Source organism: Pelmatolapia mariae, linkage group LG1 (assembly GCF_036321145.2).
Source record: "Pelmatolapia mariae isolate MD_Pm_ZW linkage group LG1, Pm_UMD_F_2, whole genome shotgun sequence".
Classification (NCBI taxonomy): Eukaryota; Metazoa; Chordata; class Actinopteri; order Cichliformes; family Cichlidae; genus Pelmatolapia; species Pelmatolapia mariae.
This window is the reverse complement of record NC_086227.1, coordinates 21,721,273-21,748,177: the sequence shown is the minus strand read 5'-3', so window position 1 is coordinate 21,748,177 and position 26,905 is coordinate 21,721,273. Positions and strand designations below refer to the sequence as shown.

General features: G+C 38.8%; 3 protein-coding genes and 1 non-coding gene across 5 annotated transcripts; all 4 read right to left on the bottom strand.

Moving 5' to 3' along the window:
• Positions 1-322: 322 nt before the first annotated feature.
• rpl13 (ribosomal protein L13) lies at positions 323-4,404 on the bottom strand. The gene is made up of 6 exons (XM_063496905.1): positions 4,339-4,404; positions 3,790-3,907; positions 2,814-2,955; positions 1,723-1,896; positions 936-992; positions 323-525 (listed from the first exon to the last, which is right to left on the bottom strand). Exons 2-6 carry the CDS (start codon positions 3,891-3,893, stop codon positions 367-369), a joined length of 636 nt encoding a protein of 211 aa, XP_063352975.1. The 5' UTR covers positions 3,894-3,907; positions 4,339-4,404; the 3' UTR covers positions 323-366.
• Positions 680-754, bottom strand: LOC134633347 (small nucleolar RNA MBII-202). The gene has a single exon (XR_010094717.1). It is a non-coding gene; the product is annotated as a small nucleolar RNA MBII-202 (small nucleolar RNA).
• Positions 4,405-7,244: 2,840 nt separating the features above from the next.
• gcshb (glycine cleavage system protein H (aminomethyl carrier), b) lies at positions 7,245-12,282 on the bottom strand. The gene is made up of 5 exons (XM_063496784.1): positions 12,135-12,282; positions 11,044-11,123; positions 8,083-8,146; positions 7,854-7,985; positions 7,245-7,676 (listed from the first exon to the last, which is right to left on the bottom strand). The coding sequence occupies exons 1-5, from the start codon at positions 12,274-12,276 to the stop codon at positions 7,582-7,584; spliced, it is 513 nt and encodes a 170-aa protein (XP_063352854.1). The 5' UTR covers positions 12,277-12,282; the 3' UTR covers positions 7,245-7,581.
• A 4,489-nt stretch (positions 12,283-16,771) lies between these two features.
• On the bottom strand, positions 16,772-26,894 carry kars1 (lysyl-tRNA synthetase 1). 2 transcript variants are annotated; one of them, XM_063475543.1, is made up of 15 exons: positions 26,773-26,854; positions 25,895-26,062; positions 25,468-25,606; positions 25,174-25,339; positions 24,995-25,088; positions 24,475-24,661; positions 22,009-22,134; positions 21,714-21,833; positions 20,999-21,161; positions 20,519-20,692; positions 20,274-20,359; positions 20,105-20,190; positions 19,896-20,022; positions 19,634-19,777; positions 16,772-17,262 (listed from the first exon to the last, which is right to left on the bottom strand). In XM_063475543.1, the coding sequence occupies exons 2-15, from the start codon at positions 26,032-26,034 to the stop codon at positions 17,188-17,190; spliced, it is 1,827 nt and encodes a 608-aa protein (XP_063331613.1). In that variant the 5' UTR covers positions 26,035-26,062; positions 26,773-26,854; the 3' UTR covers positions 16,772-17,187. The 2 variants fall into 2 exon arrangements, with proteins under 2 accessions (XP_063331613.1, XP_063331620.1); XM_063475550.1 differs by lacking the exon at positions 25,895-26,062 and having other exon boundaries at positions 16,773-17,262; positions 26,773-26,894.
• Positions 26,895-26,905: the final 11 nt, after the last annotated feature.

The window sequence follows — 26,905 nt, the reverse complement described above, 5'->3', positions numbered from 1 at the left end:
CAACAGCTATTTTAAACTGATTTTATACCATCTATGAAATGGACTTCCGTGAACACATCCAAGGCTCTGACATTTTTTAAATATGTGATTAGAATACATTTATCTGCTGAGTTCTTCCTTCAATCGTGCTTTCCAAGCACCTCTCCAGGTTTTATGAAATGCAACCTGGTGGTGTTTGTGTGTAGTGTTGCTGACAGAAACGCACGACTTGGCTCTCGCCTTGACGAAGGAATAAACTCTTGCCAGCTTATCTATGATTAGCTCATGAAAACTGCCATCTGTCAATCTAAATGAGATTGTAATCATGACATTCACACCTTGCTCTTTTTAAACACTTTATTTTGCAAAGTTCCATAGTGACTATTTTCACTTCTTCTTCTCCACATCCTGCTCAGCAGCCTCTTTGGCTCTCTTGGCACGAATGCCGAATAGACGAGCATTGGCGCGAGCCATACGCAGGCTGGCGAAAGCCTTAAAGTTCTTCTCATCCTCGGAGATAACCCTGGCCTTCTCCTTCTTGTGCACCTAGAGGAGAAAAAACAACACCAGAGTTAAGACACACACACACACACACCAAATACTGGAAAATAAGGGTTTCTCCAAATCCTCAAGCTTGAATTTTGAGAATTTAACATTTTGTGAAAATCAGTTCAGCTTTCTAGCTGATTTTTTTATTTTTGTGAACAGCAGTCATCAGAAAAAGGGTTCAAGTGTTTCATCAAAGAAATACAGAGATTCCGGAGATTTGTCATCATCTGACTGCTGTAATGCAAAATGATCGGACTGTTAATGCATCTTTTATCAGTCATTACTAATGTAATACTGGTCCAGGTAAAACTGGCCAATAACTTTAGTGAAAACAAATTATTTTCAGCTTTCTTAATCCTCATCAATAAACAGATACACAGGGTAACCTTGCAGGAGCTGTCACTTACAGTTCTGATGGGCATGACTGGACCAGTGAGCTGAGTGGCCATCTTGAGTTCCTCCTCCTGAAATGACGAAACAGTTAAATATTTTTAAAGGGAACAGACAGCAAGACTTTTCACTAGGGCGCCAAACAAATGCTTATTAAGACCGTCTGGTTTGATTTCAATCACCCGAATGGGAATCGTACTTATATATTCACATTTAAAGGTGGCAGAATGTGGGAGTGCAGCTCATCTTCGGCAGTCAGCTTGGAATTATTATACTGATGCACGGCTGATTCGGCATGTTTTAATAATGATCTAACAGAGAAACCTTGAATTTCATCAGTACGTCTCATTTTCCCAGCTTAACGGAATTTCATAATTAGCAGACGTGTCCCCAGGTTACCTAGGTAACCTTAAATCCCATGGAGTCTAAAGGAAGCAGCCGAAAAGGTATTCAAATATCAAATTATCCTTCACACATAAAAGACTGCTGTAGTCTCTATAATCTCTTCTGTGTCTTAACTTAAAGGAATGTGCAAGTCTTATTTTAGCCATTTTTTTTAATACATTAAAAATTTTTTTTTAGTAATTTTAAATAAAGAAATGGTACATTCACACCAAAGATGTCTTCCAAAACTGCGCTTTTTCAGTTTCTATATACAGCCAACTCCTACTGGCCACATGCTTTTGTTGAATGCTTCAACACTTGTTTTTTCTCAGGAAAATGAGCCAAACAAACAAAACAAAGTAAATTAATAACAAGGAGAAACACCAAAGTCTAATCTTTGTGTGCCATGTGAAAACTTACAGTGCTATCTCCCTTCTTGGGGGCAGAAGCCTTCCTGGGGAACAGGATGAGCTTGGAGCGGTACTCCTTCAGGCGCTGCACATTGGCCTGAAGAGATTCTGCGGATCGGTTGCGGCGACGAGGGTCTACTGAGATGCCAATGGTGCGGGCCGTCTTTTTGTGGATGCCAGCCGCCTGCGGGAACATTAGCACAGGAGGACTTGATCGTTTACAATTCTGATTTTCATCACGTGCCCTGTACATGATAAAACACTGATGTCAAGCTGTCAGCATAAAATCGCTTCCTTTTCAAATAACAAATAGCAGCATTCAGAAAATGCGTTCAACGTATTCATCAAGCAAATGCAGCAAGTCCAGAGATTTGTCATAATCTGAACTGCTGTGATGCAAAACAAAATGGTTGTTACATTCCTGAACACGTCCGCCATCAATGGTTAACACGCTTGCTGGATGCATTTTATAGTTACATGGGATACAGGGCCACTTGCAAAAGCAAGATCACTTACTAGCGATGGCCAATGATGAGAGCACAGCTGGCTATGACTCAAAGTTCATGAGTATTCTTTACTTAGCTGATAACAATCAGACTCTTAGTTTAGCTCTCTTCATGATTAATTTTATGGCAGATAAATGATTTGATTTATACGGTTACACATGCATGAAAACACTTAAAACTTGAGAAAACAAAAGAAGCCCTCGCGCTCTCAGCAGTTTCTGATTAAAGCTCATTGACTTTCCTCATACAGGGAGAACTTGATATTTTTGCCAAGGTAAACTTTGACAAGAACATTAAGGTCTTCTACAGCCACAGTTCTTTGACTTGATAGTTTGTTCAGATTTCCATCCACAATAACTCTAAATATCACTTCTGAAGTTTTTAGTCTCTAGCGCTTCATTTTGATATAGAAATAAACTTCCACCAGACAAAACAGTTGCCAAACATCAGTTTGCTTGCAGCACTTGTGTGTAAGTGTGTATTTTAATTAATGTCGCACTGAATGTTTCATGTAACTTTAACAGTTTTAGGTCTAAAGAAATTAAAGATGTGCTTTACCTTCTAATAAAACATTTACAGAGAACTACAATCGTACCTTCAGTTCCTCGAGGGTGAAGCCACGTCCGGAACGAACCTTGGTATGGTACCTGATAGTGGGACACCTAACCTGTGGCCTCAGTGGTCCAGCGACAGGGCGAGGAGCAATGCGGCGGGCTTTAGCCTGACGAGCCTTTCGCCTGAGGAAAAAGTCGGAAGTTTAGATCAACCAAAAAGACCTTCTTAGACATCTGTAAGGACTCACAGTGAACAACTTCCTCGAAGGAGGATGTACTTGAGGGACAAATGTGTTTGCCTCTGAAAAGTAACTGATCCAAACAAAGACTGCCAAATAGGAAGGGTAAAAAAGCTACTCATAACATTCACTTCTAGGGCTGACACCACATGTAAAACACTAGGACACAATACATAACATAATGCACCACATAAACCATTAACTGCTAGAAAAGACTTCAGTCAGTTGTAGGGTCTACTAAGATTCAAAGCAGAAAGCTACATCAGCTCTAAGACTACAGCGTCATGCTCCAACCTCAGTCTTATACCCTAATCCTAATCAGTAAAATATCAATATCAATTAAAAGAAGAAAAAAGCAAAACAAAAAAAACATGTAGTTTGCTGTATCTGCTTAGTTCAGTATAATTTTTCAGGCAAACAGATATATCAAAAACGTAAAGATTGTCCTGCTTGACCAACAGCTTGATCAGCTGAAGTGGTGGCTCAAACCAAACAAGGTACAACCACTTTCTCAGTTTGTTTTATTTAATAGTTTAATAATGTCTCATGGGACTGAGGGACAGTTACACGCAAGTTCACATAACACACGGTAACTACAGAGTATAAGAAACGTCTGTCAATGTAAATATTATATTGATGTACACATGGGATGAATCCTAGATCCACAGCATGGTATAGTTAATCTTTACGGGCCAAAAATTCCCACCATTTGAACCGAATTCGATGCTAATCATTTACGGCCACGCTAGCTCAAGTTAGCATACGTCCATGTCCTCACCTGCGGATTTTCCTGGCTGGCTGGTTGAACCAGGTGCGCACTCTTTTCTGCCAGTCTTTGTGAAAGTGAGGGTTCAGGATCATTCCATTCCGGCTGGGGGCCATGGCTGCCTGCTTCCCTGCAACACAGCGTGGCACATACACATGAGCGGACCGTCATGCCGGCGCACCTCCGCTTCATACAGTGCTAAGATGCTAAGCTAAAGCATTAACGAGGCGTCCGGCTACTTTCATGCCCCGATAATGTCGTTACAAACTACTACATGTAATAATCCATTTGTCATCGCCATTTCGGCATTCACGTAGGTTCATCTTTATTTTGCAGGACAGTGTTTAAACATAGCTACTGACAGCCATCGCTTCACCGGTCATCTCCATAAAAACATTAGCTACTTAGCAATTTAACGCAAAAAATCATGATAATAATCACCTTATTTAAAAGATGACAAAACACACTTTTTCAGACTATAAGCTAAATTCACAAATACAAACAGAAAATCAAGGATTGAAACGGATTTTTTGAAAATCTTTGGAGGATAACTTCACATACCTACAAGGGAGGAAAATGGCCGAAAGGAAAAAGGAAGTTGTAAGGCGGTGGATTGTGGGATATGTAACAACCAGCCAATCAAAGAGTGTGTAAAGGAGCATTCACCCCCTTAAAATCGTAAACGGAAACGCCAGTCATAAGAGGTACTTCAAGTAATCTAGTGTAGAAGAATAATTTATATCGTCTTTAGATGAGCAATACTAGGCCACGGTGAACATTAAGTTACATTTCTATACAGATAGTGAAAAATGACACTTAACAAACCGTGCAATGATAGAAATGGGTCTTTTGAGGCTTTAGTAGCTTGAGTATCGCACTTTTCATCTCTGAAAATGAAATCATTTAACGTATGCCTTTTGTATTCACTTGGGTTATCTTTGTCTAATATTACATTTGTTTGGTTTAATGATCTGAAACCTGAGTGAAATATACAAAAAAAGTTGTGTTTTTTGTTTGCAGTATCTTACATACGGATCAGCAATGTCTTTGTTTTATCGATTATATTTGTAATTATAACTTTTAAAATATCACTATTACCAAAGTGATTCGAGTGGCAGGAATGAACTGAGTGAACCGAGTTGTGAAAAATGTTAGGATTGAACAATTTTCCAAAAACATATGAACATAACTAAGTATAGAAATTCAGTAAAATATATAAATATATTTTAAAAATCAAAACGTACTGTACTGTGCCCACGAAACTTTCAGGGCTATACCTTAGTTCATGTCCAGCCGCATGTACACAGATTTAAACTTTAAAATAGTACAACAGTGTGTTTTAATAACAGGCTAATGAGGAGAATATACCATAATTGTGACTTATGGAACTGATGGCTGGACATTCTACTTCAGGTTTTTCTGACAGAAAATAACTGAAATCTTAATTTAAAAAAAGAAAGAAAGAAGAGATTAGGAAGGGGTAAAGTGCTTTCTCAAATCAGTGTATTTTCTAGTACAGTTAGTATTTGTATTTTTTGGTTGAAATTTCTTCAGTCAGATGCTTTTATGGTATATTCTACCTCATTAAAGTAATCAGCCTGCTATAAAGGGGCTGTTAAAGAGCCTGTTTTCCTTGTAATCTTGCTATTTTTAGAACAGTGAGAGAGACCTTGTACTCAACTTTATCTAAAGCCTCATTGTAATATGTAGCATAAAAAGGCATTAACATGCTAAAACCTGGGCCTGTTCTCAAAAGGCAACTGCACCAGCACCTTATGGTGCATATGGCATATCCAACAAAGAGGTACCAATTCAGGAACTCAGCAGTTCTGTCGGTAAATCAATTTTCAGACAGAACTGCTGAACTGCAGCAGATGCGTCCAGTTAACGTTTTTTTAATTAAAAAATAAATTATTAGGTATAAGCGTAGGACAATCATAATCAGCAGCATATAAGCTCCCACGAGTTTGTATAACATTATACAGTCACTCAGTGAGAAGCTTAAACCACTTGTAGTAATTTCAAGATAAAAAATAGTGTAATATGTGATTGTGTTCATTTTTTTACTATAAAGCTCTTAAACTGCATATATGTTTACTGTGAGTCTTATTAATTCTAAAATCAATGTAGTAATTCAGTGTGTGGTTTATTTAGTTCTGATTGAATTTTGCAGCTATTTGGCTCTTTTACAGAAGCTATCCTATCACCATGTCAGAGAACAACACACCCTGTATTTGGGTGTATACATATGCTCAAGTCAGTGAATGAATTTAAGTCATTGAAAAAAAGTATCATCTTACTGGAGAGTGCCACCATACATAAGCTTCCCCATGAAGCTGTTGCTTGAGCCTGGACAGGAATGTACTTTGGTGTGGATGTTATAATTATGAAAAGTTGCAGTCAGTTAATAAATATAAATATAAATATATAGCTGTAATATGCTCCAAAAACACTCTTGGGTTGAAATTTTGAGTTTCCTTATATTTGAATGAGTGTCCTATAAAAAGTTAAGGTGATTTATTTACATGGGGAAAAATGTCATGAAATAAAAAATGTGTAGGCTCCATCATCTTTGATTAATTTATGATTTTTATGCCTTTAGCACCATTTTTTAAATTTGTTTTTTCCTTTTTTGCAGTGTAAATATGTGAAAATAATATAGATTAGGCACAGGTTTCTGTAAGAGGAAACAAAGATGTTCAGGGACTATCCCACCTGCAGTCCTACAAAGGTGTTGGACTCACTTGAAAACCAGCAGAATGACACTAATGTCCATGAAGCTAATTAAATAAAGAAAATAACCCAACAACATTACCATCTTCTGCTTTGAATTCCTCTCATTACTCAATCACAAGTGAACTGCTTGATGAAAGTTTTGTTTCTTCCCATTCCTCTGCTGCTCATTCTAAAATACATCTGAAAGGTTTTTCCCAGGTTTTAAAAGCCAACTGAGGGTCAAACCGGCCTTTTTAATCCAATGGAGGGATATGAAAAATGGTTGTTACAGTCAGCAGCAGACACTGGTGGTGAACACACTGCAAGAATAAACTGAAAATAACCTATTTAGACCAATCACAGTCTTCTCATTATCAACCTGAATGTGCATGTTTTTGTTCAGTCGCTGATTTTAAAACCACTGCGGCATTAATCATTGATTAACTAGCTTCGACTAACTCAGGCTATCATCACCTGAAGGCAAAGGTCAAGGTATTTTAAACTATAATAGATACCGACACACAAAAAGCTGCAGTCCGTCCTGGCAGCTCATATGAAGCAATTTGGTTTGAACATGTCTGTCTGAAGAACTTCAATAAAAATTACAGCTAAAGGTGTGCTGTCACTTTTGCCGTGCAAATAGGTGCTTACATGTTCACAATACACACCTCTGTAATTACTTGCCTTGCCAAGAATGCGAGAAAATGATTCATTTTCCAAGTTTGGATACAACAACCCAAACAAAATGCCCACATTTTATTGAATGGATTTGACACAGCACGTTCAAGTTGTTTAACACATCTGTGAACATATTGGCAGTGGAGCAAAGCACCACACACAAGACCCAATAATACGGACAGATCTTGAGATTAAGAGCCCTTTAGATGTGCTAGTTGCTTAACAAAAAGGAACTTTCTAAGTGGAAGCTGTTACTGAGCATTTGTAGTCGAGTATTTTAGTTTGAGGACACAATTCCGGTACCAGAATAAATACCACAGATGAATAAGTGTGACACACTACATGTTAGTAACCTTGCAGGGACTAATCTTTGACTGTGATTACATTACAAAGCAAAATGAGTTTATAATTTTATTCAAGTGATTTGACAAATTTATCATATGCAGCTTGATCCATGAGGCCATCAAGTTCTTCGGGCTTTTCGATGGTCATCTTGATTATCCATCCTGAAAGATAAGAGTTTGTTTATTTTAAAATCAACAGTTGTACTTGTTGAAAAGAACAAGCTGTAATTTTACTTCTTTGTAATACTGGTTTGGCAGGTTGTCCTCTATCTTGCAATTCTGAGAAATCACAAGGACAAGTGTACTGGCAAAGTACAACATTGAGTGGTGGATGCTCACCCTTTGCATAGCAATCTTTGTTCACAAGTCCAGGATTTTCTGCCAGCTCTGTGTTGATTTCAGTCACCTCTCCTGTTAATGGTGAGTACAGCTCGCTGGCAGCCTTTACACTTTCCAGTGCACCAAACTCATCTGCAACACACACACAAACACACAGAGGAAAAACACTTCTTATTACAATGCTAGAATCAATTACTTCATAAATATGTCACCAATTCACAGCTCTTACCCATTTGTTCGAGTCTTTGGCCGACTTCAGGGAGTCCACAGTATACCACATCACCTAATGCTTCCTAAAATGACAGGACAAACTATCTGACACAAAGTATTATACATTCCTGAGGAAAAGAAATGGCGTAATGGGAATCAGAACCAAGAAACCACATGGAAGTTGTCCAAGAATCTTTTTTTTTAAGATTTAGAGAACTTCATGCAGTACTTCAATGTCTAGTAGAACTGCAGGAACACAAAGCTTATTTAGGGGGGTCTAATATTATAATAGGTTTAGTGCTTGAATAAGCAGTTAGCAACAGCAGGATGGCTCACAGTAAAGAGTTCCTGTGTTCAATGGTCACAGTACTGAAAACTGTCAGTCTGGTTTTTACTGTTCTGGATCATTTTATTGTCCCGATAGCCAGTTTACGTAGCCAAGAATCAGACTCCCTGGGCCTCCACCCCTGCCCATACTACACTCAACCCCTATGGCACCTCCTGGGGGTGGTGGATCTACAGGAGGAAAGGTGCTCAGAATAGACTTGCTGCTCCTCCACATTGAAAGGAGTCAGTTGAGGTGATTCGGGCATCTGACTAGGATGCCTCCTGGGCGCCTCCTGGGTGAGGTGTTCCAAGCATGTCACACTGAGAGAAGGCCCCACAGCAGACTCAGGACACAGTGGTGAGATTATGGCAACGTCCACACTAGCCCGGATAAATTTGAAAACGGCGTTTTCGTCTGAAAACGTTCCGCGTCCACACTATCGTTTTCAGTCATTTTCACAGAGTTGTGCAGTTGTGCACGAAACGCAAGACGATTCGACCTGCCTCATCTCTGTCTGCCGTTTATTTACTTTCCGGCTCTTTGAAACGTCACGGCAAAATGTCGAGGAAGCGCACCAAGTTTTTTAAATGGACTAACAATGAGGTGGAGTTGTTGCTGCGAGTAACACAAAAGTACAAAGTGGCAAAAGCGAGTGAGAATTAAATAATTTGAAGAAAAGCTATCTGGAGCATGTACAGACTGATATTAATCTTTAATAGGGCTGTCAAAATTAAGAGCAAACAAAACAACTGCTGTATAATGCCCTCTGCCATCTTAGTTTAATTGGTCACATGACTGCATCACATAACTAAAATGTGTCATCTTTTCGAAAAAGCTCCAGGTTCGCTGTCCACACTGCGACGCAAAAACGGCGTTTTCAAATGTATCCGCTTTGGAGATTCTCAAAACGCTGCGTTTTCCTTGACTGAAAACGCCGTCTCAGTGTGGACGGCAGGCCAAAATGGATAGAAAAAGATGCGTTTTCAAACAAAAACGCATTAGTGTGGACATGGCCCATATCTCTCACCTGGCTTGGGAATGCCTCTGTGGCTGGTGGCTGGGGTGTGGGAGGTCTGAGCATCTCTGCTTAAGGCTGCTGCCACCTTAACCTGGCCCCAGATAAGCAGAAGAGGAAACAGTAAGATTTCACCAGATATATTCAAAACATCTGGGTCAGGCATTTCTGAATTTTGCATGCCTACAATGAAATCATACTGTTTCAACGCTGGCAGTCTATTGAGAGTACTGCTACAGAGAAATATACTCTAAATACATGGCTTTGTCACATTTTCATTAACTCAGCTGCCTGCCACAGTCAGCTTTAACAATGTTTTCAAAGCCAAAATTTAAAACTCAATCTTGTTGATGTTATACTGAATAATCTCCATATCTTTGTATTATATTAATACAAAATAACCCTGAAAGAATTCAAAACACATTTTCAGGGTTGTTTCTTAGTTTAAAAACATGGATGTTTCATGGATTCATTACACTGTCTTTAGTAAGCCTCATCCTAAGGCTATATTGAAATAGTGAAAAAGCAAGGATGGGTAAAATGATTTTGAATTTAATGACGTTTCAGAAAGACGGCATGCTGCTGCAGTACCTCCTACTTTGAACCTCCCAATCAGCCGGGCCTTTGTGTGTGTTCTACCGGTGCCTGGCTTTCCTCTACATGCTTCTGTTTCCTTCCACAGATCACAGAAGCTTGTTAGGTTAACTAGTGACCACAGGTGTGGAAGTGAGTGTGTATTAGCCCTGTGATTGGCTGGATGCTCAGGACCCTGCCTCGCATCCTATGACTACTGAAATAAGGCTCCAACTCCTGGACGGTGTCAGGTTCAGTGGTCTCAGGATTTCATCTCTGCTTTTTGCAGATGATGTGGTTCTATTAAGAGTCATCGAGCGAGAACTTTCGGCTTTCACTGAGGTTGGTCTGCAAATTAGTGTGATGTGGCTGGAATGAGAATCAGGACCTCCAAGTCTAGGCCCATGGTTCAAAACCCTCCAATGTGGCTGAATTAAAACAATTCTGCAAAGAAGAGTGGGCCAAAATTCCTTCACAGTGATGTGAAAGCCTCGTGTCAGTTATTGCAAACTGATTGCAGGTGTTGCTGCCACGGGTGGAACAACCAGCTATAAGACTTACGGGACAATTACTTTTATTTACACAGAGCCAGGTAGGTTTGGGTCGTATTTTGTCCCTTAATAAATGAAACTGCATTTAGTATTTACGCAGGTTACTGAAAATTTGTTAGATAGTCTCAGACATGTTGCAACTATGCAACAATAAAGACAGGTGAAGGGGTCAGATACTTTTTCACAGCACTGTATGTCAGGTGTAAGGAGTAGCACTAATAACGATTCGTTAAAAAGCTAGATTCATGTTTAAAGATATTCCAGTATACATTTAAGTTCTTGAATGTCTCAAAGTGTCTGTCCAGTCCTGCAAAATGCTAGTGATCAATTGTTTCAAACATTGGCCATAAAAGCACTAAATTAGCCTGTTAAAGCACATCAGTTGAGGGCAAAGACCAGCTCTAAAGTGCACACTGCAGATTTTTCTGCAGACTATTTTATTGCTATTTTTAGATAGTAATAAGTAAACCTCTGAACCAAGTGAGCCATAAATTAGTAGAAAGACAAACCTACCTGAGCATAATTGCTGATACCAACAATGCCAACACCACCCTCCACTTGCACCCACTCGTGCTTATCTGTGAACTTTAAGGCTACAAAGAGAAAAACAAAAGGAGAATGATTATGTTTAAAGATGAAATTATAACAGTATGAACCAGTGGAACAGTGATTACGCTTTTGATTCGCATACGTCAATTTCTTGACAAGCTGTTACATCAATGGGAAGCCCACCAGTTGTGTGCTGTCTACAAGAGCTAACTTTGAGGCCTTTGTGCGGTGATAGTTAGAAACCAACGTCACAACCCCATTTTTTGGCTTGGTAAATTTTTCAATCCTAACCATCACTGCTTTAACACTAACCACAGCTGACAGATCTGCAGTTTTGAAAAGAAACACTGAACCATTTTGATTCAACGCTCCTCATGTCGCGTTTACCCTGCAGGAGAGAACTGTAATGGCTCAACAGCTTCCAGTGTTGGCACCTGACCAACACTGAAGAATACAAGTTCAAACCAGACTGAACTATGCAAGATGATTGCCAAGGAGTACAGTAACTGCCACTGCAAAGGGCTCAAGAAAAGCTTTCTGGTAACTCATTTGCTTCAGGAATATTTTTTTTAAGTATGGATATCTGATAGGGTGGTGTCTGTGATTAAGAATTAATGAAAGCTACATGATAGTCATCCCTCCCCTGCCATTTGTAGCTCATGCCCAGTACCAGCACTGACTTTTGTTTAACAAGCTGCTTCTGGCTGCACGAGACTCGGGTAATTGGTCACCATCACAATTTAGAGCTCGTGCTCCTCTCACAGAGAATATATATACAGCCGTCTGAACCCTTTAGCCAGCGCAACATGTGGTGGCTAATTATCTGCACGTAAGCTTCGGTCTGTGAAGCTTCTTTAAAGTTAAAACAAAGTTTTAGTTGTCTTTCCTCGCGCTTTTCTGTGCCGCCCTGTGGGAAAGTGACACAAACTGTGTGACCCCTTTTATTCCCACCCATTACAGTCAGACAGGAATGTGTGAGCAACCCGCATGTAGTACCATTACAGCTCATTTGGCAAGTCTGGGTTATTATTATTATTGAAATGTATTATATTTACCTGCAGACAGGACCGAGGACGTGCTCAGCGTCCGCGGGGAGCCGCTTCTCCACTGCAGCCGAGTCGCTGAAACCTGCGAGAGCTGAGGCAGTCTGGGCGAAAAGTTTGCAGACAGGCACCGCAGAGCTGCTCTCATCGCCATCTTCACTCAGTGTGAAGCCACAGTTTGATCGAAAGCGAATCACTTGACCGCGAGAGCGCGCACCATCCCACTACACGGTGTGGGAGGTGAGAGACCCGGGGCCAAAAAGCTCTCAAAAGTGAGTGAATGCACACTTAAAAAAAGAAATGCTAATTATTCAAAGTTAATGGGGTCAGAAGAAAATGCTTACATGTTCTACTTAGGTACAGTAGATAAGGCGCACATGGCTGTTACGTTTGCTCTGCCTTTCTATTGGAAAAAAATGTATAAAACGATAATATTAAAACAATAATCGCGATAACAGCAATAACTGTAATTTTCTAGTTTGAAATAAAACTGACATATTCAAGTGCCTGCGTAAAATTTACATGTCGGATAGCAGCCTATTTAACAGGGGCGTTTCCAGGATTTATTTTATATGAGGTGGCGAGGACCCCAAGATTTTAATTTCTGAGAATTTCTTTTTCAATAGCAAAAAACAGGAGAATGTCTGTGAAAAAGTCAGTGAAAAAAACACGTTTTGTTTTTATATTGACTATAATTTTATTTATAAATTACTTAATACACCTGTTATTGAAATGAACTAACTACAACTACGAGTGCTATCTGGGAATTGTGATCACATGCTAGAAAACATCAGGCTCCTTATGTCCTACAAATTTATTACATAAAAAAGTTGTGCTTCACAACAGTGTAAATATATTTTGATTGTAAATCATATGCACTATTTAGCAGCCGAAGTATGATTATAACATTTTTGCTTGAGTATAAAGCATTTCTTCATTTATTTTAAATATTTCTTGCCACTTTGTAAAACCAGTAATCCAGTAATACACTTTTAACAGATTCTTGCGTTATTGGATCATTGCAGCTGCTGACGGTTTGAATTACTCTTGTATTGCTGGGTAGATTGATCTGTGCTGATGCAGTTTGTCTGCGAAGTAATAAGTAACTTATTCTGTAAAATAAATAGTATGGTGCGCAAAGTACTCTATTTACATACAAAATATGTTAGAGAAGAAGCAAATGTACTTATACTGAATAAAGTGCAGGTACATTTAACCTGTACTTTAGTAAAGTACTTAAATAAATGTAATAAGTTATACTATACTGTTCCTATTAATGCGCTCATCCAATGGGCAAACATCTATATTTCTAAGCAAACAAAAGTACCGTAACGTTCCCATATGTTCTCAAGAACCAGACGTTTTGATCTCAGTTTGTCCGTTTATTCGGTAACACAGGCAAACGGGCCGTTAACTCCGGGGTGAGTGCTCTCATACAACACCTCACTTCAGCCCCGCACAGTCACACAACAACAAGGACCCCCCTTCCCTTCCTGCACACATTAACTCGCTTTTTCCTGCAGCACAACCAAACTTGTATCTTAAAGAAATAACAACAGTGTGCAGAGATAGCCAACCTGTCACTGTAAAAAAAACATTTAACCATTGTTACAGTACCTTTTGCCTGATGAAAAAAACACAAATTTTCCATAAAAAGGTTGATACTCGTCAGCTGTGCACATCTCAGTAAAACAATCCACTTATGTGGATTCTGTTTCCTGTGAGTGCAGCATGAATTTATGATGAGCTGTTTACATTTATACACAGGTTTGCTCCTGCAACTGCTTTGTACATTTTATGGAGAAAGATTTATTTACATGACGCATATACCATCCATAAAAAGATTTATATAGTGCTCAAACCTGTTATGTGATCTTATTTAAGTGTATTTTGCTAAAAGTTTGGTAATCAGTAGTGTTATTAAAAGGAAGGGTTTTTTTGTTTTGTTTTTGTTTTTTAACGTGACTACAGAGAATAACAAAATGATTTTGTAGTTTCTCTTGTAGGATATAAAGCAGTGGTATAAACAGAATTACTCAATGAAAAAAATGAAAAAATGCTGCTTGGACTGTGCAAGCAGCATTTGTGCAAACAGCTGTGAAGGCTGTGGTGTCTCATTGTCTGATGTATAAACATAACTCTGGCATCACTGCACTGGCTTGTAGGGAAAAGATTAGTGAAGCAGATTTTTATTTTTTTTTACAGTTTCTGATGTATGGATTCCACACAGTTTTTCTTTTTTTCATCAGACCCCAGTTCTGTAAACACATGTACTCATAAAATAAACCTGACTGCAGGCTCACCATCTTTCTATTATGTTGCACGTTTTCCTTTCATTGCAGTGGCAAAAACTAAAGCACATTTACTCAAGTTCTTAATTACAATCATTATGTAGTTGTACTTAAGTATTTCCACTTGGAGCCCCTTGAAAATACAAAGCCCTCCCACATGCTGGGCCATAGTTCTCATCTCAAATGTATTATTTCCCAGGTCTCTCTTTCTGCTCCAGTCACCATCAGCAAGAGCTGTTGGTGGATCTGCTTGTCAAGCTGATGCTGAGGCTCAACCTACACCGGAGCTCAACTGGTCCAGAAACAACTGCTGATACTCTATTTGCATGTGAGCACTTTGACTTTAAAGGCATAAATAAAATAAATAACACTTCTGGATCAGAAGTGTTATTGGGGACATCTAGGCGTACCTGAAATGTATGAGCAGGCCTAATTTGTTTAAGCAGGACATTATGGGAGTGGAAAAAATGCTTTCTTCTTCAAAACTGACAGCTCCCCACTGCAGAAACCTCCAGCTCTTGACCACAGTCTGGGTGAAAGAGATTAAAAGTAATTGGTTCTTGACTCAGAGCTGTTTGTGAGAAAAACAGACCAGGGCCTTGTTTTTGCCTTTGAAGGTAAACGTAATCTTAAACTTTCAAAAGGCACAAGCCAGAACAGCTTTTACCCTCTCCAGCCAATGCTTGGTGACACTTAAAATGAAATTGATCATACACAGAGCTCCGGTGATTGAATCTACCATGAAAAGGGACTTTTTTTTAAAGCCAAGAGCAACAACACGAAATACTCTGAAAACAAGATAGTAGGGTATATACACTTGATGCTTCAAAAGGGAGACAAAGTGATCGAGAAACAATATCCAACCTTCCTCCAAAACCTTTTATTTTAAATTTCCTAACTTTTCTTGCATGTAAACAAACATTTAAAATGTTCTTTTAAAGAGTCTTGATGCAGTCTCAATCATCCAGGTCAATTCTCATGATCAATGGTCATGAGAATTTGCATAATTATGATGAAGGTGACCTTCCAGCTCATTGTTCCTTCAGTGGGCTGGTTTCAGTCATTATGCAAATGTCCTGTTTATAAGATTGGGGAAACCTGCAGTCAGCTGAGACTGAAGAAGTCACTTGGATGAGTGAGGAAACGTTTCTCCCACTGAAAACGCTACGTCCAGATGAACAGAATCAACTTTTGGAGATTCTTTTAAAGAGCAAAAGCTAAGTTGTTTACAAAAACACAATGACAGACACTTTTGGGAATAATCACACCAGTAGATGCAGTTAGGCTCATTAGTGGATTTGAACTTTTCATTGTTTGCTACTGTGTTTTGTATGGACTAATATTTGTGATTCCATTGGTGTCACTTACTGTGTTGGGTTAGTGAGTACATTCTTTATGAAAAAGATTATTTGCGTTTCAATTTTCAGACTCGGTTCATTGAGTTACCAGGTCAAATTTTATGAATACTGAAAATAATAATCCCTAATAATTAAATCCTACCATCCATTTTCACTTGCCTTTCCAATGAAGAGTGGTGGTGGTTTGGGGTTTTGGCTATCCCAGCTGACATAGGGATGGGGTACACCTCTTATACGTTGCCAATCTATGGCTAACAATCAGCCAATCACACCTACAGTCAATTTAGAATCATCATTTAACCTCATATGCATGTTTGGACTGTGGGAAGAACCTGCAGTACACAGAGAACCCATGCAGACACGCAGACTACACACAGAAACAATGGACTCAAACCAACAATTTTCTTGATGTGAGGTTATGAGTATGCTATTTCTATCATTTTATTTTATGCAAAGCTTTCCTACATTTATTCTTGTAGAGCTGATTATTAAACATGTTTATTCACAGTCTGCAATAAATTAGATTTTTAGTATTATTCAAATCAGTGACTCAAAACTGCAACAAATGTTTGTAAATGTGTTGGTTTTCACTCATAGTTGAAGATAAAATTTTCCATTTATAAGTTCATGCACTGACCTTAAGCATCCAAAAATACAAGTTTAAAAAGTCTGCTGACATATTCAAGTGCCTGCGTAAAATTTATATTTCAGATTGTAGCCAATTTAACAAAGAAATATCACATGCTGCATCCAAATTAGGCTATAGTGAAAAACCAAACATTAAAAAGTTAAATATACCATATTTTAGGAGCCTTGATATAAAAAAAAAAAAACTATGAGCACACGTTTATTCTTGTTAAAAAAAAAAAAGAAAAAAAAAAAGGAAAAAAACCCAAAAACAACACACACACACACACACACACACACACACACACACACACACACACACACACACACACACACACACATATATAAGACTTAAGAAATCAGTTTACTTTATATGAACTTTATTCAAACCTCTTGGCAAAGGATTATTGTGGAGTCCAACTTGAAAAACTTAGACAAGGATTTTAAGTAGACCTGGTAAAAAGACATGAGTATTAGATGGTCTTCAGCATTGTTATCATATGCTGTACCTTAAAGCATCCCTTTAAATAGCTCAAAGTATATTTTGATCAGACAGGATTGCAAAAGTGTATGGAATTAAAAAAAACAAAAAACAAATCCAAAACGTGTATTTGAGACCCTATGATTTTCCTTACTGACAGAAATTATCAATCATTTGACAAACTAACATTGATAAAACACAAGACCCAGAAACTCCACTGATGACAACAATGAGGTAAAGGCTCATTCTTCTTCTTCATGCCGACTCCTGCAAAGGTGTGATAGCAGGAGAGGTCAGAGGTCATGTTATTAGACGGAGGTGCCCTCTGATGGTGCTGCTGTCTTATTGTCATCAGGCTTCATGGCTGGGAACAGCAACACCTCCTGTGAAGGTGAAAAAACGAAATGTTAGCAAAGAACTCTTTTTCATGACACAATGATATAACAACTGCCCGGCAGAAGTTAGCAGCTCGTTTTTTGTGTTCATACAGTAGCTTCTCATTAACCCATTATTCTTGGTAGTTCTCCAATTCTGTGCTTTTCTGGAGCAGTTTGGTCTAAACATATAAGTCAAGAAAGGCACCATTTTGTCTTACATAGTTAGGCTACAAACTGATTTTGGGGGAATAATTTTAATTTAGTCTCAGTAACTGCCATTAACCACACACTAAATATCAATTTGGCCAATCTTTCACTTGTGCATTTAAAGTGTATTCAGTTTTATATGTTTTCTGAACATGTTAGTTGACTATCATGTTTTTTCCCCCTCTAATTTAAATGACTAGATATTAGTCATCAGTAGCATCCCTAATAGAAGCAACCCTGGCTCATCCTTTCTATAACGTAACATGATTATGAGCAAGGATTCAGATTCAAAAGACCAAGACACCTAGCATCAGAAAAATAAGAAATTAGCCAGGGTAAATAAAATAAATACATTTAGCAAAACTAAAATAAGCCAAGTTTATAAACACATGAACATATAATGTAAGTTCTCTTTGTACAGTGCTTAACAAATTTATCAACTATAGTTTATCAAACCCATTTTTAATGGTAAAATATAATTACTGTTGTTATCCTGTAGTTTTTCTGCATTACCTCACAATATAAAGCATCTTCAGGGGACTGTTTGCTGTGATTTAGTTTTATATAAACAAAACTGAACTGAACAAATTCAATCCATGAATTTTCATATATATTATTTTACAAGTAAGCACATTATTATTTTTTTCACTGAGATGCCAAATTACAGTTATTTACTTGCATCCATAAATGAAAAAAATCGGTTTACTTTTTTGGATGTTGATTCATTTCCAGTCCTCAAATTCAGCTATAATTTTGTTATAAATTTAATTTGTTATTTGTGAAATAAATGATAGAACTTTTTAGTTTTAAACAAGTTTTTGGAAGATGTGTCTAATGCATTTGTCAGCCACTCTGTGGGTAATAAAAAAAAGCACCTATAATTATTCAGGAGAAACAGTGAGGGTTTGAAGGTATGACTCTAAAACCAAATGTAAATTACTTTAAAACTGGTTGAATGCAATACTAAAGAAAAAAAGAAGTAGAATTTTTCACTGAGAGAAATTTCATTTGCAAACTTAAAGAAGAAACCATTGGCAGAACTGAGAATGATTCACCTGCTGAAGTTGGAACAGATGAAATTCTTAGTTTGATCCTGACGGCAAAAATACAGCATATAAATATAAACCTATTGAGCACCTCAGAACAGCAGTAAATTGTGCATCCCCACTAGGGATGTGAGTGACTAGCCGACTAGTCATCGTTGCTATTGTCACTAGTCAGAACCAAATGTACTTGTTGTTTAATCTAATTGTTTTACATTTAAATTTATACCAAATGCTGGTAAATAGTTTTGTCCTATCTGCCACCAGATGGTGCATCATTGGCGAGAAATGCCTCAAATCCATTAAACTCTCCCTATTCTTTTTGTTAGCACTATTATTGCTTGTTCTTTTAAAGGAGAAAGAATGAGAGTGTGGATACAAGCAGCAGGTGAGGTGTTCAGTCTGGTGTTCAGGAGCCACTGCTCCTGCACATCGAAAAGAGCCAGCTGAGTTGAGTGCCTACTGGGTAAGGTCTCCTGACCCGGCATGTCCTACTGGGAGGAGGCCCTGGAGTACACGCCAGTGCTACTGAAGAGAATATATCTATCGGCTGGCCTGGGAACGCTTCGACATTTCCCTGGATAAGTTGGAGGAGGTGGCTGGCAAAAGGGAGGTCTTGGCTTCTCTGCTTAAGCTCCTGCCCCCGCGACCCAAGTTCACGAAAGAAAATGGATCATTCATCAATTATTTATTTATTTATTTTTTAATGTTGAAATGGTTTTCATGAATTTTCGAACGCCATGCCCAATTCATAAGGCATCACACTTTTCAGTTGCAGTTTATCAGGTTTTGGGATAGTAAATTTTACATATTTTAATAATACATGAACATTTTTGTAGTATCATGTTTTCATATCATATTTAACATCGCTTTAAGTGTTTTTCTTATTCTTTGTCTGGATTATAATATGTGATGTTCATAATGCACACAGCATGATTCATTATTGACGAACGTGATTAATTAATTACTTAATTATTACTTTGTTAACAAAGTTTCTGATATTAAACGGTTTGCAAATTTTTGTTTTTTGAGTTTTAGACTAGTTGGTTAGTCTAATTTCTTTCCCTTGGTTTAGGAAATTAGTCAACAGAACATCTCTAATACTCACTATGAGGACTTTAATTTACCTTGATGTTGTTGGAGTCAGTGAGGAACATGGTGAGACGATCGAGGCCCATGCCCCATCCAGCAGTTGGTGGCAGACCGTATTCCAGAGCTGTGCAGAAGGTCTCATCGATGAACATGGCTTCATCATCGCCTTCAGCTTTGGCCTGAAAAAGATCCACCTCAAGTCACTGACATGCAATACCATCACAGCACAAAGACAGAAAAGCAGGAACAGGACTGCACTGAAGTAGAAGGGAAACAGGTCATGTTATCCATACACACCTTGGCTTGCTGCTCAAACAGCTCCCTCTGTCTAATCGGATCGTTCAGCTCAGTGTAAGCATTGCAGATTTCTTTCTTCATCACAAAGAGCTCGAAACGCTCAGTTAGCCCTTTCTGGTTTCTGTGCCTGTAACAATTCAGAAGTGTCAGTATGAACCTGAACATTGCCGTTTTAAATAAATATGAAGGCTAAAGATAGCATTTCTCACCATTTTGCTAAAGGGCTCATGATTTGTGGGTGATTACAGATATATGTTGGGTTGATACAAGTGACCTCTAGGAAGTCTCCAACCAACTGTGGGGGTAAAAAGCCGTTAGCAAGTCAGATTAAATGGAGGGAAAAAGAAGAACAAGCGGTGAAGTAAATTTATAAACCACCTTGTCAAGGAGACGGGCAGTGGTCCTGGGTGGAGGACATTCAACTCCTTTCTGGCCACACAGGTCGTCAAAGAATTTACGTGTCTCTGAAAAAAAGAAAACAGTATAAGGAAAAAAAATGACTACAAGAGAATAATACACATATTTCCTAATGATCAACTATTGTAAGGATTGTGAAGTCATTTTTCTGAAGCAGTTATTTTTCGCATGTGAAGCGCCTGTTCTATGTTTCTACAGATTCTTACCATCACTGTCATAGCTGTCAGCAGGAGGGAACTTCACTCCCAAAATCTTCTCCAGCTCATGAGTCATGCTTACTCTTTTGAATGGTGGAGTGAAGTCAATCTCATAGGCCTGTCCCTCTGGACCATCAGGGTGATAAGTCACCTTGTATCCTCCAGTGATGTGCTTCACCATTCCTGCAGCAAACAAAGTGACAAAACTGAAAAGACCCTGAGGAGAAAGCTCTGATCAACTTAACATCAGTTTTCATGAAGCCATTTACAATGACACCATGGTGCTTCAAAGACTGCTTTCTATACTGTCATTGGCCAAATAGCAAATCGCTAATCCCATTTAGGTTTTAAATCAAGTCACATATTCTAATTCAACTCAATTTATCAGGAGGTAATCTGAGTTACAGCTCATAATGTCAAAACTGTTTGTGGAAGAAAACTCTCACTGACCAATGAAATAACATGGCCACCGATGTAGTTTCCACTTACCTGAGAGTAGCTTCTCCGTCAATTCCATCAAGTCGTCATAATCAGCATATGCCATATAGAATTCACAGGTGGTGAACTCTGGATTATGAGTAAGATCAATGCCTTCATTCCTGAACTGACGGCCAACCTCGTACACTCTGTCTATGCCACCGACTACGAGCATCTGTGGGAAACATATGATGGACAGTGTATATAATTCAGATATTGTAGAAAAATACAGGTTAAGAGTTTAAGTGGTAGTCAAATGGCCTCCACAGTCACCAGATCTCAATGTGAGAGAGCATCTTTGAGACGTGGTAGAATGGAAGATTCACATCAATGATGTGCAAAAATTGCTGAGGAATGTTTCCAGGACCTTAATCCTTAATTGAATCTAAGCCATGAAGAATTAAGGCAGTTCAGAAGGCAAAAGAGGGTCTAACTTGATACTAGCAAGGTGTACCTAATAAAGTGTCCAGTGAGTGTATAACAAATACATTGTAAGCAGAAGTCTATCTACTCAAGAGCAATAAAATGCAATAAAATGATTCAGAGTATTAGTGGTTAGGTGTAGTGAGAGTCCAGGGTTGAAATAAACTGTAAATCTCTTCCATCACATGAGTTGTGACGCTGTAAAGAGTTACTGCAACACATCTGACAGATGCATTTCATAATAATTTCATAACATTTACAGAGGAGCCTGACATACATGGATGACTCTGGGAAAGCACATTACCTTGTGGTAGAGCTCAGGAGCAATCCTCATATACAGGTTCATGTCCAGTTCGTTATGATAAGTAACGAATGGGCGGGCCACTGCACCACCAGGAATAATATTCATCATTGGTGTCTCAACCTGAAGCAGAAAAAAAACATGAATCAGCACGGCAGATTTTAACTCACTATATGTTTAAACAAATATACAAACTATTAGAACATTATTTTATAAAATCCACACACCAAACAAATAAACAAACTTTGGATGTCTATCTTCACAAATTAGTTATGTGACGTGTTCAAATCCCACTTACCTCCAAAAACCCCAACTGGTCTAGGAAGCTGCGTAGATATGTGATGATTTTGGCGCGAGTTATAAACTTCTGCCTCACGTGGTCATTGAGAATCAGATCCAAGTAGCGCTGGCGGAATCGTGTTTCCTTTGAGAGAAAGAATTCACATTGGGAAAAATATATTCATTATTCAAAGGAGAAAAAACACAGGTCTTTTAAAATGAACTGCTCATTGTTTTACATTTCAAAAATGGCAATATTTTCAGTGGTTTAACTGGAACTACAACATCTGCCAAAAAACAATAAACCCTTTCATTGCATTTAACCTAAGCTAAGGCATAAACTAAAACAGCCTTCAATCTGCCTCAACCAGGAGGGTGAGGTAGATTAGGTGTTTGTTCATGTGAATGCGTTTTTGCCTGTTTAGATGTGCTAGTGAATGACTGAGTGTCTGTAAGAGTCCAATGAAGAAAAGCAAGCACATCAGCATTCTTAGAACTGGACTTTGTCCTGTGCTGCAAAAACAGACGTTCTAATGGTGCAAGTGTTAAGTTAATAATAAGTTCTGCCTAACAGCACTGGGTCAGTGGTGCAGTTTTACTTTTACTGGCCTGTGGAAGAAAAATAGACTAAACAAAACCAAAAAAGCAAAACAGATTCAGCCCTGTCTGCTGCAGGTATCACTCAAACAGAAAGTATGCCTGAAGATTATATGAGAGTAAGTTAACAGTTCATCTGCACACATATGCTCTTATTATAACTTCTACAGTTTTAGTGTTGCTGTATCAAACAAACAGCAGTGGATGGCAGCAGCTACACTGAAGTTCACTTTTCTCCACGTTGGGGCTTGCTGAAGAGGTGGTTTGTTTAGGGACTCTCACCAGCATTTTTTCCAGTAAAGGTTTTAATGGTGGTTATAGTAACAAGCACTGCTGTTTTTCGAGCTGTGAGCTCACTCTCAGTGACTGAGCAACTCAGTAACAGAACCTTTTTGCTCTTCGCAGTGTGTGTCGACAGAGTCCATATTAAACCATGGCAGCACCATTGTCACTGCTACTGTCAGTGTTTCTGTTGAAAATCTGCATAGGCTTAGTGTTGTAATACCCGTTATTCACACGCTGCTCCTAAATACGTTTCTACTGCAGGTCTATTTCAGCTGCAACTGCACACTACAGAGTCGTGGATTAAATAGAGCACTCAAGCAAAAAGTTTGCCGTGAGAATTTAAAAAAAAAAAAAAAAAAAAAAAGTTAGTTGATGAACTGTTGCAGCCCTATACCGATTTCTGCAATTCTAACAACAGATAGGTTTGTTTCCCTCCTTTTAACAGAGGCTGCAGTCTACATTCACAGCAATATTAGAAAAAGCCCCTGTAAAAGCCTTCTGCTTATTAGACACTGCAGCCAAAGCTGGTTAGTGAAAACAAAACTGATCCTTAACTGTCACTGAATAAATATCACGAAAGATACACCGTTATGTTCCCTTTAGCCACATACTTAAATCACATTTTCTAATACAAAAAGGGCATCTTATGACATTAGACGTGTAACTGAAAGTAAAAATCAACGTAACTGAAAGTGAAAGTCACCACACTAACTTGTACTTGAGTTGTTGCAACACTAAACGCTGGTAATTACATGCTCACTAAGACAAACAACTCGAATGCTGCTAGGATGACAAAATGTTGCAGAGCATCTCTCTGACTGCAGACTTGCAGTGCAGGTAAAGAAAGTGGCACATGACTATGCTGCAGTGAATGATACTATTATGTCTTTGATAAGTCGTAACATCTACTGTGAAAAAGGTCTACACTGGAGAAACACAGTAACATTTAAGCCTTGTAAAGTAGAAAATTTTTCTAGCTTGTGTCATTTGCACTTTGTCATTGCCTTGAAGCAGAGCACATCATGAAATTTAAGAATGAATGTTTGGGTTTTCAAAGCCAACCTTTAAATAAATTATTTAGTTCCTTTCAGAAAGAGACGACAAAAGTATCGTTTAGTTTCACTAACACTGTGCCTTACTATATAACCTGAACAAAAGTACTGGACCACCTAAACATTACAGCTACAGGAGCTGCTCTGCCATGGAGTCCCATGCCACGAAGCTCTTGGCACACAATTTCTGTGCTGATATTAATACCAGAGAAGGTTTGGAACTCAACAGCTACTGAGTAAACAAAGCATTTATGCAATATGCACCTCAGCAATTTTGTGGGGTGACTTGCTATAGCACCGAAATGCTTCTGCTTTACGAATAATACCACTAATAGGTGACTGGGGCATATGTGGGAGAGAACGAATTTCAAGAACTGACTACATCTAATTACAATACCATGCTTGAATTCAGTGAGCTCTTGTAAAGGCAGACTGCCTGGCTAGATGTTTGATTTCATGAGCCTGTGGTAAAGGGACTGAAAACACCTGAATTAAAAGATGAAGAGGTGTGGACCAATACTTTTGCCCCTAGAGAGTGTGCTGGTCACTACCTTGTCTTTGAGACCAAAGTGGAGGTGGGGTAGCATGTGCAAACATGGTGACAGTAGAGTCATCTCAATGGGAATGATACTCAGCTCCCCTTTCTTGGTCTTTCCTGGGTTACCGCGGACACCAATGATGTCACCACGGCGCAGTTTGTTGTTAATGGCCACAAAGTCCTCCTCAGACTTGTAGTTTCTGGGGAAAAAAAAAAGGTGACAGAAAAATCAATCACAACAATCTGAAGTTTCCTCGTAAGGCAAAACATTATTTGGAGACGTAAATGCAGTTTTTTCCCTTAGATTTTATAATCATCACATAATCAAGAAATCTTGATGAAAAGGTAAATCATCAGCTCATTATAATTTAAATATACAATTATGAATCTGGAACATTTACTTTTGCACAATCCATGCAAACCCCAAACAAATTCCCAGATGAGGAATGTGTCATTCGCAGCGTCAAGAGGTGAAATCTCTTTGGATTAAAACAAAACAAAACAAACAAAAAACCCCAACTTTGTTTCCGTACCTTGAATTTGCCATAACTTGCAATTTCACTCCTTCACCTCGCAAGTCATAGAACAGCAGCTTGGCACCTGAAGCCCTCTTAGCATGGATGCGGCCTATCAAACATATATTCAGTTTGGATGAATTACATTTAAGTGCAAACGCACAGAAAAAAAGGAGATAGTAAACACTTTTTACTACCTGACACGCTGAGAACAACATCTGTCAGCTGGTCTCCAGGCTGTAGATTATTGTATTTCTCAATGAACTCTGTAAGCGACAGGTCCACATTAAACTTGTGCGGGTAAGGGTCCTCCGCTGTCCCCTTCAACTCCTGGATGGCTTGAGTGCGGATCTTAAAGTATTGCTGTATTACATGGGAAAAGACAGACGTTATTGTTGGTAATGTGTGTGTGTGTATATATATGTAAATTTTTTTTTTAAGGGTTTAATATATATATGCACTGAAGTAAAAGAACTACACAAATCTCTCACATTGGGGTCAAGCGTCTCCTCATCCAAGGCATTTTGTGTTCCCTGGTCATTTGATTCTTTTTTTTGCTCCACCTGCTCTTTGACCTTGGCTTCTTTCTCAGCTGCCTTTTTCTCGGCTTTCATTCGCCTCTTCAGCTCACTGATTCAAAACAAAAACAGTAATCAGTGGTTGGATAGCACACTTTGCCCTTATGATGCATTTGCAACTAAAAATGAATATATTTTGGAATTTAAAAAAAAAAGTCACATCACATAATTTACTCTATTTTGGTAACCAAAATAAATAAAAGCAAAACAAAAGGACAACATGATGTTCTAATAACAGAGAGGTACAACAAATATTCATGCAGAACGGTACGGACGAACACATCAGCTCTAATGACAAAAGGTTGGTTGTTTTCCGCACTGGAATGGAAAAGCCACCAACCTTTTGTCACCTCTCCAGCGGTTCCCGTAAATCTGAGCTGGGCTTGTAGCTGTACATGGGGGTGCATATTTTAACCACTGCCCCCTGACCCCAAAGGCTTGGCACAGCTGCTGCCTGGCTGCCCTGACCAGACACAGCATGCTGAACTACGACAGTCAGCAGACAGACCTGAGAAAATAGACATATACAAAGACAGTGTACAGTATATGAAGGCTGTCTCTGCTCTGTCCTTCAGGCAAAACTACACCCTGCTGGGGTTGATAGATCACTCCTATTAAGCAAGACCCTCCAAGATCCAAACAAGTAAACAAGTATATATTTTTATATAATTAGGTTTACACTTCCTGTAATTAGAGTCAGGTTTCACTTTCTACAGCTTTACTCTTGGCAAACAAAGATGATCTGGTGGAACGAACCAACATGCGCTTGGGTTTATGTGAGAGTTTTATATCAACAGAGCGTCCTGCTAAATAAATAAACTAACATATATAGTTTCACCCGATAAAACACCATTCGCTAAAACTATAATTTCTCACATAAGACGCCCATGCGATTGCACGATGTATCGAAGTCGTTCAACAATGTATTGTGGATGTTGTAGTTTCACACATCAACAGGAGACACTTTTGCCGCTGGTTATAACTTAAATTTAGGACTACAACTACCAGAAACACACACGACTTGAATCCTGGGGTATGTAGGCTAGTACGGTGCCTCCATACGGGACCTTCACTACGTTTTCATGCGCTGACCTGATGTTTTGCAGTGCCAAACTGGAACTGCCATAACTGTCGAAAGGACAAAATCTTGGACGATATGACAAAACCGATAGAGGTAAAGAGCGGTGAAAATGCGAAAGAAGAAACGAATAAGCTCACTTTTTGCTGAGTTTGTCTCCGTCCACCGTCTTCACGTCTGCCATGTTCTTGATGCAACGCTCAGAAAGAGCAACTGACATGCGCGCGCCGCAGAAACGCGAGAGCTGAGTGGTGCGTTTAAAGGACTGCCGGA